Below are 12788 nucleotides of genomic sequence, written 5' to 3' on the forward strand. Positions count from 1 at the left end.
CCACAGCCACTCGCACAATGCCGATAAATTAGAAAATAATGCGCGCCCATTGTCCGATTGCTTTGTTTCATTTAAGCGCTTTTGTTGTTCCATGAAGAGCTTGGAACACTGCCTGACTGGACTCTGCCCTTTGCCCCCTCGCATTGTCCCCTGTCCCTGAATAGTGCCCCATTCACCTCTGCGTTGCTGCCGCTACGATTGGACTGGTGGGAAGCAAAAAAAAAAGAAGATATATGTATATGCATATATATATACAATTTTTAATGCTCTTTCCATAAACAGCTCGTTAAGTTCATGCATAATTTTTGACACCCAGTCAAGCGAATATAGAGAATGTGCAGAACATGTTTTAAAAAAATGTTCTAAATATATTAATAGATTCGTTTAGCATTTCACAAAGCGAGTTTCGACGAGAAAAGCATCTAATCTAAGCTCAAATTGCAAGCAAAAAGCTTAAGAATTTTTTAAGAATCCTCTAAAATTGCATTGCAAAAGGTCTTAAGAAATCTAAGAAATCTTAATTTAATGAAATTTCTTAATATTATATTCGTCCCTCATAATCAACAATTGAGTATTTGTAAGTTCTGTTCGCACTTTTGCCAAACTGAATTCCCTGGATTCTTTTCCATAAGATTAATTATACATTTTCTTCATCTAATTTCTGTTGTTTTTTTTTTAAGAGTATCAAAATAGTCTTAAAGCAGATCTCATCAGTTCGGCTTGTGTCTTTTGTTTAACTAGTCCCTATGTCTTTGGGCTACACGTTTTTTGAATGAAGCTGATTACTCAAATTTGTGCTTTGTTTACGATTCGTCAAGGCATTGATGAGGCGGGCCGGCCAGTATTGGAGGGGCATTGGAGAGAAGGGGCAGGGGCAGGGTTGCGGGGTAGCTCTGTTCGCCAACTTAACGCCAAAATGTTATTAAATATTATTAGTGACCAACAATGGGCAACAATTATGTGGGCACCGTCGCCCGCGTCTGCCTCTGGACCGCATCGAGCTGTTCGAGCTGTTTCATTGTTGTCTCTGGTCTCTGGTCTTGGGCAGAGATTTGCCCGGCTCCAATGGTTGCTTGTTGGTCGCTCGCTTACAGTTATAATCCCTAAGCTATTGCCAGTTACAACAGTTACAACAGCCGCAACAGCTGTGGCGTTTAACCCATTCAAGAGAGCTGAAACCCAGTTATCAATAAAAACTATTTCTACTTCTATTTCCCTTACTCTTGCTCTGTGTATACCCTTGCTTTCTGTCTGCTTTCTTTTTGGATTGTCGTCGGCCGTGGCAGTGGCAGCGGCAGCTGGCGCTCCATATCAGAACGGTTTTTGCCCATTGTCAATGCCATTCCTGGTCCCTCGTCCCCCGTTTTCTGTCTGTCCAGTGACTGTTTTTCAGGTCGTCTGCTGTACGTACGGGTTATTTGTTTGGCCAGTTCTGTAAGCAGTTTAGAGCCTGCATTTCCGTTTTGTTGCCAAAAATGTAAACAGTTTTTGTATTGTGCGTAATCCCCGGCAGCAGCTTCGCGTGCCTGAGCGATTCCCAACTGCGTTATGTAATCCAGACAGTCGAGTAAACGAGGAGTTAATTATGTCATAATAGCTCCGATCTGGAGGGTATTCCACAATCAACAATTGCCAGTTGTTAAGCTCTGTTTGCCGTCTCTATATCCGAATACTCGCATTGTGCCAGTTGTTTTGATTGTCAGCACACGCCGCCTTGGCTTCGATGGAGCCGCAACTGTGGATCAGCTCTTCTCTCTCTCTCTCGCTTTTTCTCTGTCTGACAAGCTGGCACAGCTCGAGGCTCTTTAAAGCGTGCCTTAATCGCAGCAGTACCAACAAGAGCTAAGACCCATTTTCTGCCTTTGTGTACTTAACCAGCGGCAAATATTACCTTTCTTTTGCACAATATTTATAAAACTCTGTATTATTCTGGCAGCCTGAAGATCAATCTGAATTGTTTTCTTGTATTAATAAAAACCAAAACACACACAACTGAGCTGGTTTTCTGCTCAAAACTATAACTTGTTGGGAATTGGAAGCGTTAAGCGAAATACAACCTCATCTAGACGGCAGCCTATTTTTTCATAAGTTCGATAAACAGAAGACCTAAAACCGGCTTACTTAATATTAATATTTCACTAAAGAAGTGGCTAAAAGCAATTTACATAAAATAATTCATAAGAAGTCGCTTTTCAAAATATAAAATCAGCCAAAGCTGAACCAAGCTCAAACTTAATCCAAGCCTCGGACAACTTACGCTCGAATCTCCTCATCTTTATCAACGAAAAGGCCACTCATCTTCATCAGCATCAGCATCAACATCAAAGAGCCTTTCAAAGCCAACTCAAACAATGGCGAAGTGACAAATTTTTAGCAAATTAATAATACTAAGAAAAAATTAAATTAAATTAACGATATGCGGCACCCGCAACCACCGCAGCCGCTCTGTGCTTGAAACCACAAATCAAAGCCAGACAAAAAAGATGAGAGCTGCTTAGAGAATGAATGGGCGGTTGAGCATTGGGCGGGCGGTAGATGGTTCGTATAGTTGAGTGGCTCGCAACACGCTAATAAAATACAAATTGACGATAAAATTATTACAAATTTATGCAAATATTTGCAGCGAGCTGCGTAGAAGCTGCCACCCTAACCAGCAAATTAATGGGCAAACACTTGAGCCTGACCTGGGAATGGGGGGTGGGGCACAGGGTGGCGGGTCACATGGCTATATCTGACTATGCATTAATGGTGCACTGGTGGTGGTTGGCTCATGATTTGGGCAATAATTTATACGCCAATGCGCACGCGGATGCGAAATGTCCTGCTGCGCGTAAACAGGAAACAAATTACGCTCGAGAGCAGTTATGAAATTCCATAAAGCCAGGCGCCTCGTTACTGTTACTGCTCTCTCGTCCTCGTCCTCATCCTCATCGTCAAGCGCGTCGACATCATCTCACTGGACAGGAACAATAATGCATTAGACAGCCGCATTTAACGTCGCACAGGATGAGGCTAAGGATGCTTCTGCCCGAAGATGCGCACTGGCCACTGACAATGAATGGCTCAACCGGCTGCAGGCTTAGCCGGCGGGCGGGCGTTCCATCCATAATGTGGCAGCGAGCACGTGGAGATTCATGAAAACAGGAAGCACCGCGCCTCAAATCCCCTCAGCCATTGTCATGTGAACACTGGACGCCTGCCAGCAGCTTTAACCCCTTATCCACTGATGCGCACTGAGCTTTTCCTTTTCCATATTATTCTCTATTTTTATTTAAGGTAGTTTTATTACTTTTTTTAATGTTTTTGCTTCAAGCCGCTTGCAAATGTTTAGTGGCTCGCTTCACGGTTTGAACTAATCAATTTCCTTGTGCTTAGTTCGTAGAGCTACCTTCTTTCATATCTGTGAACTAAGACTCTGATTTGAGCCCTACTTTTTAGTTTTAACTTGTTCTTTTCTTCAATTGTAATTACCTAATTATTTAATTAACAATTGTAATCATGTAATTCTTGAAGTAATTAACAGCTCAACTTGCTCAGCTCTGGACATTTTCTATTGGCATAAGTCCCGCTGCCTCAATGAACATAACACCCGCTTCCTCACAGATCTCGCACGGCTCGTCAATCGCATAGAAAGTGTTTTGGCACTTAAGAAGCACCACATGGGCGGCCAGTTTTGGCTCATCAATCGATGTCAACCGCCAGAGAGGGTTGTGCCAGCGAACCGCCGCAACCACAACGCGCCGCAGCGGTGGCCACAGTTGATGTTGATGTTGATGTTGATGCTGATGTTGACGCCAGGTCGCTTCTCCTTTGGCTTGACAAATGAAATGTCTCGCACCTAATCAAATTTTGTTCAACTGAATGCGCCTCGCAGTTTCCGCTGCTTATTATGCAAATGCCAGAGACGAGGCTCCTGTTGCTGCCGCTATTGCCGCACGCAAATCAGTCGAGTCTTGTTGCAAATTTATCATCATTTAATTTCCATTTGGCGTCGTGCCATGTTAATGACGTTGTTGACAACACTTGAGAGCGCGTCTCGAGTCTCTGGGCAGACTGGAACGCGGTTATCCTTTTGGCTGCCTCCTCGTCTGTTGCTGCTGCGCCTGCTGCTTCTGGTGCTACTCCTGCAGTTGGTTACCCGCTGCATTTGCCATTTGCCATTTGCCTTTTGCTTTGACGCGCCCTGACAAATTATGTCCCAGTTGGCATAGCGCATACGCCTCGTGGGCCGCTCAACGCTCGGCTGCTCATTTGCCTAAGTGCGCTGTGTGTAGAGGCTTTTAATTAATTGTTAGCTGCGACTTATTGACGGTCTGGTTGGTTAGCTCGGTTGCCCATAACAACAACAACAACAACAACAACTACAGCAGCAACGACCGACTGCCGCAAAAAATGTCAAACTAGCACTTAAAAGCCGCCACGCTTTGCTACTTGTCAACCACGCGCCACCCCCAACAATATGCTTCACGTCCGGGCAGAAGCCGAAGCGAACAGCGTATAAATCACACTAAACAACAAAATTGTTTTGTGCGAGATTGTGAGAGATTGTATACTTAAACTTAAACAATCATTTTCACATATGTGCATCAATTTATACTCATTTGTAAATTGTCTGTAGGTATAAGAAAAGGTTTATCTAAATTTAAAATAAAATTTTTAACTTTTGAATTTTTGTTGTTTCTTGATCTAAAATTAAGAACATTTTGTAATTTATAGCGATTTTCTAAAATTGAGTCTAGGAACGTGTTTGAGTGCAGCTCATTAATCACATAATATGAACAGAAATATAACTTTTATTTTGTTGGCCAGTGCTTAGAGCAACCACCCCCTGTGCATTGGTAAATGTGAAACAGTTTGACAAAAGCCACCACCCACAAATTAGGCTGTGCAACCAGACGCAGGACATTGGACTGGCGGCAGACATTGTGCGCCCGCTCCTATTCGGTCTCCCGCTTGCAGCCAACGCTGTCGCCATATTGCCCAGGGGCTGTCGAGAGTGAAACAGCAATGGCAATATAGCAACAACCACGACAACAACAACAACAAGGAGAAGAAAAATCCGCCAACGCCAACTGCTTCTTGACCCCTTCGCTCTGCGAAGGACTTGGATGTCGTCATTGCCGTTGTTGTCAATGCTTTTATGACATCGAGAAAGCCTTCCATGTAAAAACGATATGTTGCCTTCGACCTCGCGCGACAATAATTGTAGCGAATTGTATCACCTTTGTGCTAATCCGTCTCGCTAATCCGCCGGATTAGCGTTTCGTCTAAAAAAAAGACAACGACAAACAAAACAAAAACCATTTGGAAAAACGGCGAAAATCAGACACCAAACTGGCAATGAAGTCGCGACGCCCAACTCGCTGCTTAATCCGGGTCCCGAAATGCCAGCCGAGCAGGTAAAACAAAACAAAGCCAAGTAGAAAAAAAAAAAGAAAATAAAACACCTCACAATCCCGCCACATTGCACACTCCTTTTGCTTTCCGGCGACGCAGACGCTAATCCGCCAATAAAGTCGTAAAAAAAGGAAAATATTATAACTGAGATTTGTTTTCGTGCGCGTTCTTTGTTTTCCAAAATTATTTTCGTACACAAATCGCAGAAATAGGTCGCATCGTAGGTACATATATGGAAATGGGATTGAGGCTCAGTCATAAAATCAAAGATATGTCATTTGCTTAGCTGAAGAGCTGCTGGCTTAGCACAGGACGATGCGGAATTAGTCAAGATTAAACCAACTAAAAAGCTTAGTACAATGACTAACTTCCGCTTGTCCTTCTCAAGCTGACCTTTAATAAAAATCGTTTAACCGTGGGAAGCTACATTTTAATGGGATATATGTAAAAGGTTATTGGAAAGTTTGAATATGTGGATTATGACTAAATGAAAAACTGAGAAACATCTAAATTAGCTTATTTTTGAAGATTTTTGTGCTTATGAATTAGAATTGTTTTTCGCACTTATCGGAAAATCCACTCCCTCCCTCCTCCCCTGAGTGGTTAATTTAAGTTTATTTAAGTTTATTTTATAATTTATTTAAAGTTTAGATCTGCTCGAAACTTAGTTTGTGAGCGCAACATAAAAAAATATAAAATATATTATTTGAAAAAGTCGAACATTGGCAAATGAAATTCAATAGAATCGATTAAATTTACAAAAATATCATAAAGGACGCGTTGCGCATAAATTCTAGGCTTGGGCAAGACGAGTACAGACCATTTTACCATAACTAAACTAAACTAGTTAGTTTACCACACAAACTAATTTACATTAAGTTCATTGTTCTGACGGGCTACCATTTGAAGAGCTGTAAGATTCTTCCCAATACATTTGGTTCTAAATAGCTTGATATTCGAATACAATCGACAAGGTGTGTGTTGCCAACCCTCTTAGTGGAGTTCTGTCTGACCCGTTTTAGGATTCATTTTTTTACCTGAGAACATTTCGAACTTAAGCCAGCAACTTAACCTAAAATTCATTCTTTATATAATTATTCAATATCACGTCAATGCAAAGTAAATATTTGTGAAATTTTATATAGAGAGGAGAATAGCATAAGAATGAAAAAACACACGGTTGGAACAACAACGGCTACAACAATGCCTATGATAACAAACAATAATCAATATTTGATATTTTAACACATTTCACACTCACACGCACACACACACACACACTTTCTCAAATCTAAAAAAAAAAACACAAGTTGTATAAGTTGAGAAACAATGCTAGTGGATTTATTAATGACCGCAATTATTCTTATTATTATTACAAGTTAAGATGAGAAGAAAAAAGTGTTTGAATATAATAAAAATTGACTGAAAACTCGTTGATTTGATCGCCAGAGGTCTGTGTGGATCTGTTTGCCGTCTAAAATTTCAATGGCCCAGCCCCCCGTTGGGCCCAGACAATGGCCCCCGTATGGCATATCTGCCATATGACCATACCCTCCACGACTCTGGCGACCTTTGTTTGGATCTCGTATACCCCAGATTATTGTTGGCCGAGGCGCAAAATAAACAAAATAAACAGCGCATTAATCAATAGAAATTAATACAACGCCAAATAGTTGTATAATACCACAAATATTTCTGTGTGCGAATCAAATTAAGGTTTTCAAACGACAACAAGGCAAACACTGCGGGCAAAAATGGGCAGCAGTAATTCGGTATTATATTTAATTATTTGTATGGCATATTGAGAAATATGAGAAATTTATATTCGAGAAACACGTGGAGACAAGTTTAATATTAATAGGACTCAAATGTTAGAAAGGAGCCAACAAATCAATATAATCTTGGCATATTACAGAGGAAAATACTTGGAAATCTGGAAAAGAACGATCTGGGATTGGCATTCGCTACTTGGAACTATATAATCCCATATAATAAGTTTTACTTAGATGCCAAGTATTGAAATTATATAAAAAGTATAAACAATATATGCAAAGATATTATTGTGTTGCACTTTAAAAGTGTTTGAGTTTCATTTCTCAGCATGAAAGAAGTCTTAAAAATGTTGTTGAGTTTTTGTCATTTTAATAAATGTTGTTTTTTTATTCTCAATATTTTGCTGTTTTGCCTTAAATATTAACGTTTTCTTTTTAAAGTTTAATACAATTATTAATACAATTATGAATATGTGTGTGTGTGTGTGTGGTTTTTGTTTCTTTCCATTTTCGGATCGTGTTTTTATAGTCTATAACGAATTCACGTGATATTTACAATTTGAGTTAGGGGCACAATACTCGTAACTAGGATATGAGGATGGTGCTGATAAAAACAACAAGGAGCACACGCTTAGAACTAAATAAAATTAATTTACAATTAGGTATTTCATTTGTTTTGTTTAGCGACAATAAATTATAGACATTATTATAATTTGTATTATGTTAGGTAATATGTATGTTTATTGGCTAGGAATGTTTCTTACGGTTTCTTTCTTGTGCAAAGATTGTACTAGACTTTTGCGAGCGTTTTGCTTGATAGGGCGAGAAATATCAAAGATAGAGAACTACTAGATCGTAATTGGCTTAGTTAGAGCTTTTAAAGATTTAAAACCAGTGGATCACTTTGGGAACGCGTCAACAATGCAAATTGTACTTTACTCTGGGACAGCTTTGGCCCGCACTTGTGCCTAATAGAGCACTGGCACTGGCCGCCTCAAGGCGCTGTCCATGGAGCCGTCCATGCCGTTGGGCGTGATGGTGCCGGGCGAGGAGCCCGGCGACGATGTCGAGGATGAGGTATACAGTCCAGCGGCGGCGGCGTTCGCAGAGTGCGCGGCATATAGCGATGGCGCCGAGATGCCCGAATAGATGCCGGAGTAGAAGCTGCTCAGGCTCGTGGGTGGCAATTGTGACGCCTGCTGTGCCTCCAGATGCTTGTGCGTCTGATTGTTGGCTGCCGCGCTCTGATGCAGCTTGGACAGCGCCAGCGGATCGAAACCTGTGAAATATGGCACCGGATACGGCTGGTCCAGATGATGCGAGGGTGCAAAGTATGGGGGCAACTGATGGAACGGATTGTAGCCACCGCCCGCCGGACCGCCGCCGGCTGCACCCAATTTCTGTTGTGCCATATTCATGTTCATATTCATGTTCATGTTCATGTTCATGTTCATGTTGCTCTGCATTTGGAGTGCGCCCTGGGGACCAGCGGCCAGCGGGTTCTTGGGCTTGCGACGTGGACGATACTTGTAATCCGGATGTTCCTTCATGTGCAAGGCGCGCAGGCGCTTGGCCTCATCAATGAACGGACGCTTCTCCGACTCGGCCAACAGTTTCCATTCGGCGCCCAAACGTTTCGATATTTCCGAATTGTGCATCTTGGGATTATCCTTGGCGATTTGACGACGCTGCAGACGCGACCAAACCATAAACGCATTCATCGGCCGCTTTATGTGTCCCTCCTGTCCAGGCGATGTGGCCAAACTGTGCATGGAGCCATTGCCAGCACCAGCGCCCACTCCCGAGCCATGTGCGCCCATGCCAATGCCTCCACCCATGCCGCTGCTGCCCAAGCTGCTCTGGCTGCCAAGACTGCCGGCGGAGCCAATGGAGCTGTTGGGCGAGAGGGTCTGCTGTGCGGCCACGGCGTTATGCATATGATGCGCCATATGGTGGCTCATATTGCTGGCAGCTTGGCTGCTGACGCCGCCTGGGCCACCAGCACCTGGTGAGCCGCCCATGGCTGCCAGACTGGCGGCCAATCCACCGCTTTGTGAATAATGCAACACACGCTTGATATCCATGTCCATGCTGGGGCTAAGCTGGGCATTGACCAGGCCCTGGGACGCATAGTCGCCAGGGGAGGGCAGCTCCAGGCCCTGACCGGTGCCCAAATGGAAACCATAATTGGGATGTGACGATAATGTGGCCATTATATGTGTCTCTATGTTCGTTTATCACTTGATATTGTTTTCAATATAATGTTCACTGTGTTTGCGTTCTTGTTGCTCTCTTGTTTGTCACTTCACTGTATTCACAATGTCTCTTTTTTTTTTTTATTTTTTGTTTAATTTACTGTAATGTCGTTTGTGCTTGTCAGAATCAGTTGCTGTTGCTGTTGCTTTTGCTATTGCTCTTGCTGCTGCTTCTGTTCGTCTCAACAGCTACACACTGACTGATTTGTCTGCGCAATAATTGAGACTGACACGACTACAGTCAAATCCAGTTTTCTGTTATGCCCATTGCGGACGTACTCTCTTTCTCTCTCGACACCAGCGCCAGCAGCAACAACCCCCTGCACAGGTATGTGCGTATGCCTGAGCGAGATGGCAACAAGATTGCCTTGTTCTCGCATACCTGTGTTCCTACAACGCTGCATTGTGCTCGCTCGCTCGCTCTCTCTCATTCTCTCTCTCTATGTTTCGCTCTTTTTCTCTCTGTTGCTGGTGCATTGTTACGCTGCTTGTTGGCTTTGTTCCATTGGCTCCTTTATTTCGGCCGCCTTGTTAGTTGTAGTTGTTGCCCATTGAGGGGTGTGTTCAATAGAAAGACTGAATAGCAGCAGCAACAACAACAACAACAACAACAATAACATTTCGCTCACTGTTCGGCTCGGTTCGTGTCTGGTCGCCTTGTTAGTAGTTTTTGGCTGCGCTGCTCCCATTTTTTGCCGCAGCGACCTCATTTGGAGCGCCCGCACTCCCGCATTCAGCTCCTACAGAGAGCTACACTCTCCTTCTCTTTCTCTCTCTAAAATTGCATTGATTTTTCGCAAACAGTGGGCACACAATTTCCGTTATTGTTTTGCCTGGCGCTGCACTTCCGCGGCATGTATTGTTGTTTGTCCAAAGAGAGAGAGAGCTTCGGGAGTGTGAGTGCATATGTACATATGCAAGTGTGAGAGCCAAAAAACACACATACGCTCAGAGAGTGCGCGTATGCTTGTGTGTGCGTGGCCGGTTGGCTTTACCTTTTCAGCCAATCATAATGGCCCCTTGGTGTGAATTTTTGTATACCCTGGCCATTGTGGGTGTCTGTGTTACTCTCTGTTCTATATACAAGCCGCATGTGTATTGTGAGTGGGCAAATGTGAATCTGTGCGTATGTGTGTCTGTGTGGGTGTGGGTGTACGGGTGTACGGGTGTTGGTGTGTGTTTTTTATGTATATGTGTGAAAAGCACATTTTAGTTTGTGAAAAGGACATGGAAACACGCTTTCCATTCTATGTCGTTGTTCGTTTCTTTCTATTTCGCGCTCGAAAGGATATTACTGCAATTATTTACTTATTTGGTAAAGAAAAGTGGAAAAGCAAAAGCGACACAATGCGCCACACAACACAATTACAAAACTAGGAACGAGAAAAACGCCCTGAATGGTTAGCTGAATTTATATAAGTATGTACATAGAGTGTACCTATATGCATGAGCATGATTGTATGGGTACCTGTGAGAAGAGAAAGAGCTCTTCGTTCAACTACACAATGCGCAACGTTAAAGTTGCAAAAAAAAAAGAAGAGAAAAACAGACAAAATGAAGTGTTTTTCTTGGCTGAAGGAGTACAATATGCGCTGGCTGATAACCAATTATATTAAGTAGCATAGCTTAAATATCCAACTTGTCTGCATATATCATGTACATGCACAAATGTAACATGTCAATTGCTCCTTCATTGGCCTAAAGCATCCCATATGTAAAATAAGCTGGTCCATTTTCTCCATAATAGTCGAGGTCTATGTTATAGCCCTCCTATGCTCAAGCCTAAGGCCTGACGGTAAATCATTTTGCAACACTGTACAAATATTTTGCAGCTTATACTAATATTGGCTTATATTTATACACATGGTAAGCTCCCATGGACGGCTTTTTACAATTATTAGATCTTGGAGAAACATGAAAAATTACTCACCTGATAGCCATTTCACATGCGAACTAATATACCCAATTCATCCTTTTGCTGACAGAGTATAAAAAGCTTTCAGCGCTTTCAACGTTTCCTTTGTGTTGTCCACCGAAAAAAGCAAAAAAATAATAATAAAAAAATAGAAAAGGAGAAATAAAAAATAACGTGATGTGTTGTGTAATGGAAAAAGTTTTGTTCAGCTAGCGTTTTGCTTTCTGTCCATTCTACTTTTCACTTAGCAATGGGATACAGAGAGCCAGGGGGAGAGCAAGGGGAAGAGAGGGGGGGGGGAGCCACCAACTAGGATAGTGGCAGAAAGGAGGACAGGCTTTTGCTTTTTTGCCAAACGCATCTCGCATTTAGCATTCAAATGTTGCCATGGACTTTTGTTGTGCATGCGAGTAAGGGGCGGGGCGTTGAGGTGCCATAAAATAGTTTTGATATTTTGTTTCGTTTTGTTTTCTTTTTATTTTCTTTTGCGTGTGCAAAAAAAAAAAAATAATGACAAAGCCGTCAGGTGCTACAGGCATATACTTATGAGCACTCAATTTCAAATGAGTCCAAATAGAATCAACAGTTCTGTAATTATGAAATCCATTATGGAAAGTCTAGCCCTAACCCTTTAGAAGGACTCGTCTGCCTTTCTCTGCCTGCTTTCAATACGCGCTCTCTATTATTCATTCGTTTTATTTTTTACATTAAATCCCGAGAGTCGCGCGTTCCATTGTTTGTCATATGTTGTTGTTGCTATTGTTGTTGTTGTTGTTGTTGTTGTTGTTGATGTCATTGTGAATACTTCAATTGTGAATTGGGGCTCTGACGCTGGGTAAGGCATTTTATATGGCCATATGTATGGCATAGGCAAACAATTCATTTAATTCGTTTCTCGTTTTTCATTTTACATTTTTAAATTAAATTCAGCAACAATGCGGCAAATGTGATAATAACAATGATTATAATGAGATCATAAAGATAAATAAAAAGCAAAACAAAAGGCGAATGTCTGCGAGACTTAAATGACAATTAAATGAGGTTAAATTGTGTTTACTTTGCGAATTGATTGAATTGTTTCATTACCATCCGATGACATTTGATTTAATTGGTATTTATTTAATTCACATTCACCTGCCAGACCAGACTAAAGATTTACTACTTACTATGCGCGTCCCTGGCACCTGGCATTACACAACATTTGGAAAAACTGCTTTCCCCAGCCGACAACGGTTAACTTACATTTTCTCACGTAGTTGGCAGCCGACGGATCCTTTGTTCAGTTCGCATATTCCATTTCCCACTGTCCATTTCCCAGCACCCCCCACACACACACACACACACGCACACACATGCGTATATTTGATTACAATTTCCTAGACGAACGTGTCCATTTGATTACTTTACAGATTTTGCGCTTTTCACGTGTCATTCTAGTTAAGAGCATTT

The 12788-nt window shown here is 42.1% G+C and overlaps 2 protein-coding genes across 4 annotated transcripts in view; both read right to left on the reverse strand.

The window, feature by feature from the left end:
* The window catches only part of LOC6623062 (transient receptor potential cation channel subfamily V member nanchung), a 78265-nt gene that overhangs the window by 54230 nt on the left and 11247 nt on the right, over positions 1–12788 (reverse strand). For 2 of the 3 annotated variants that reach the window (XM_002048022.4, XM_070208372.1), the window contains one exon: positions 11355–11442. In XM_002048022.4, coding sequence (XP_002048058.2) covers positions 11433–11442 — 10 coding nt within the window. In that variant the 3' untranslated portion in view covers positions 11355–11432. Of the gene's footprint in view, positions 1–11348; positions 11443–12788 lie in introns of those variants that run through there. The other variant, XM_070208373.1, reaches the window with a different exon arrangement.
* On the reverse strand, positions 7507–9634 carry D (Dichaete). Its single transcript, XM_002048021.4, has one exon. The coding sequence runs from the start codon at positions 9380–9382 to the stop codon at positions 8138–8140; it is 1245 nt and encodes a 414-aa protein (XP_002048057.1). The 5' UTR covers positions 9383–9634; the 3' UTR covers positions 7507–8137.

Source organism: Drosophila virilis, chromosome 3, assembly GCF_030788295.1.
Source record: "Drosophila virilis strain 15010-1051.87 chromosome 3, Dvir_AGI_RSII-ME, whole genome shotgun sequence".
Classification (NCBI taxonomy): Eukaryota; Metazoa; Arthropoda; class Insecta; order Diptera; family Drosophilidae; genus Drosophila; species Drosophila virilis.

Coding starts and splice junctions, on each gene's coding strand:
- D (XM_002048021.4), bottom strand. CDS start 9,382: ATGGCCACATTATCGTCACATCCCAATTATGGTTTCCATTTGGGCACC.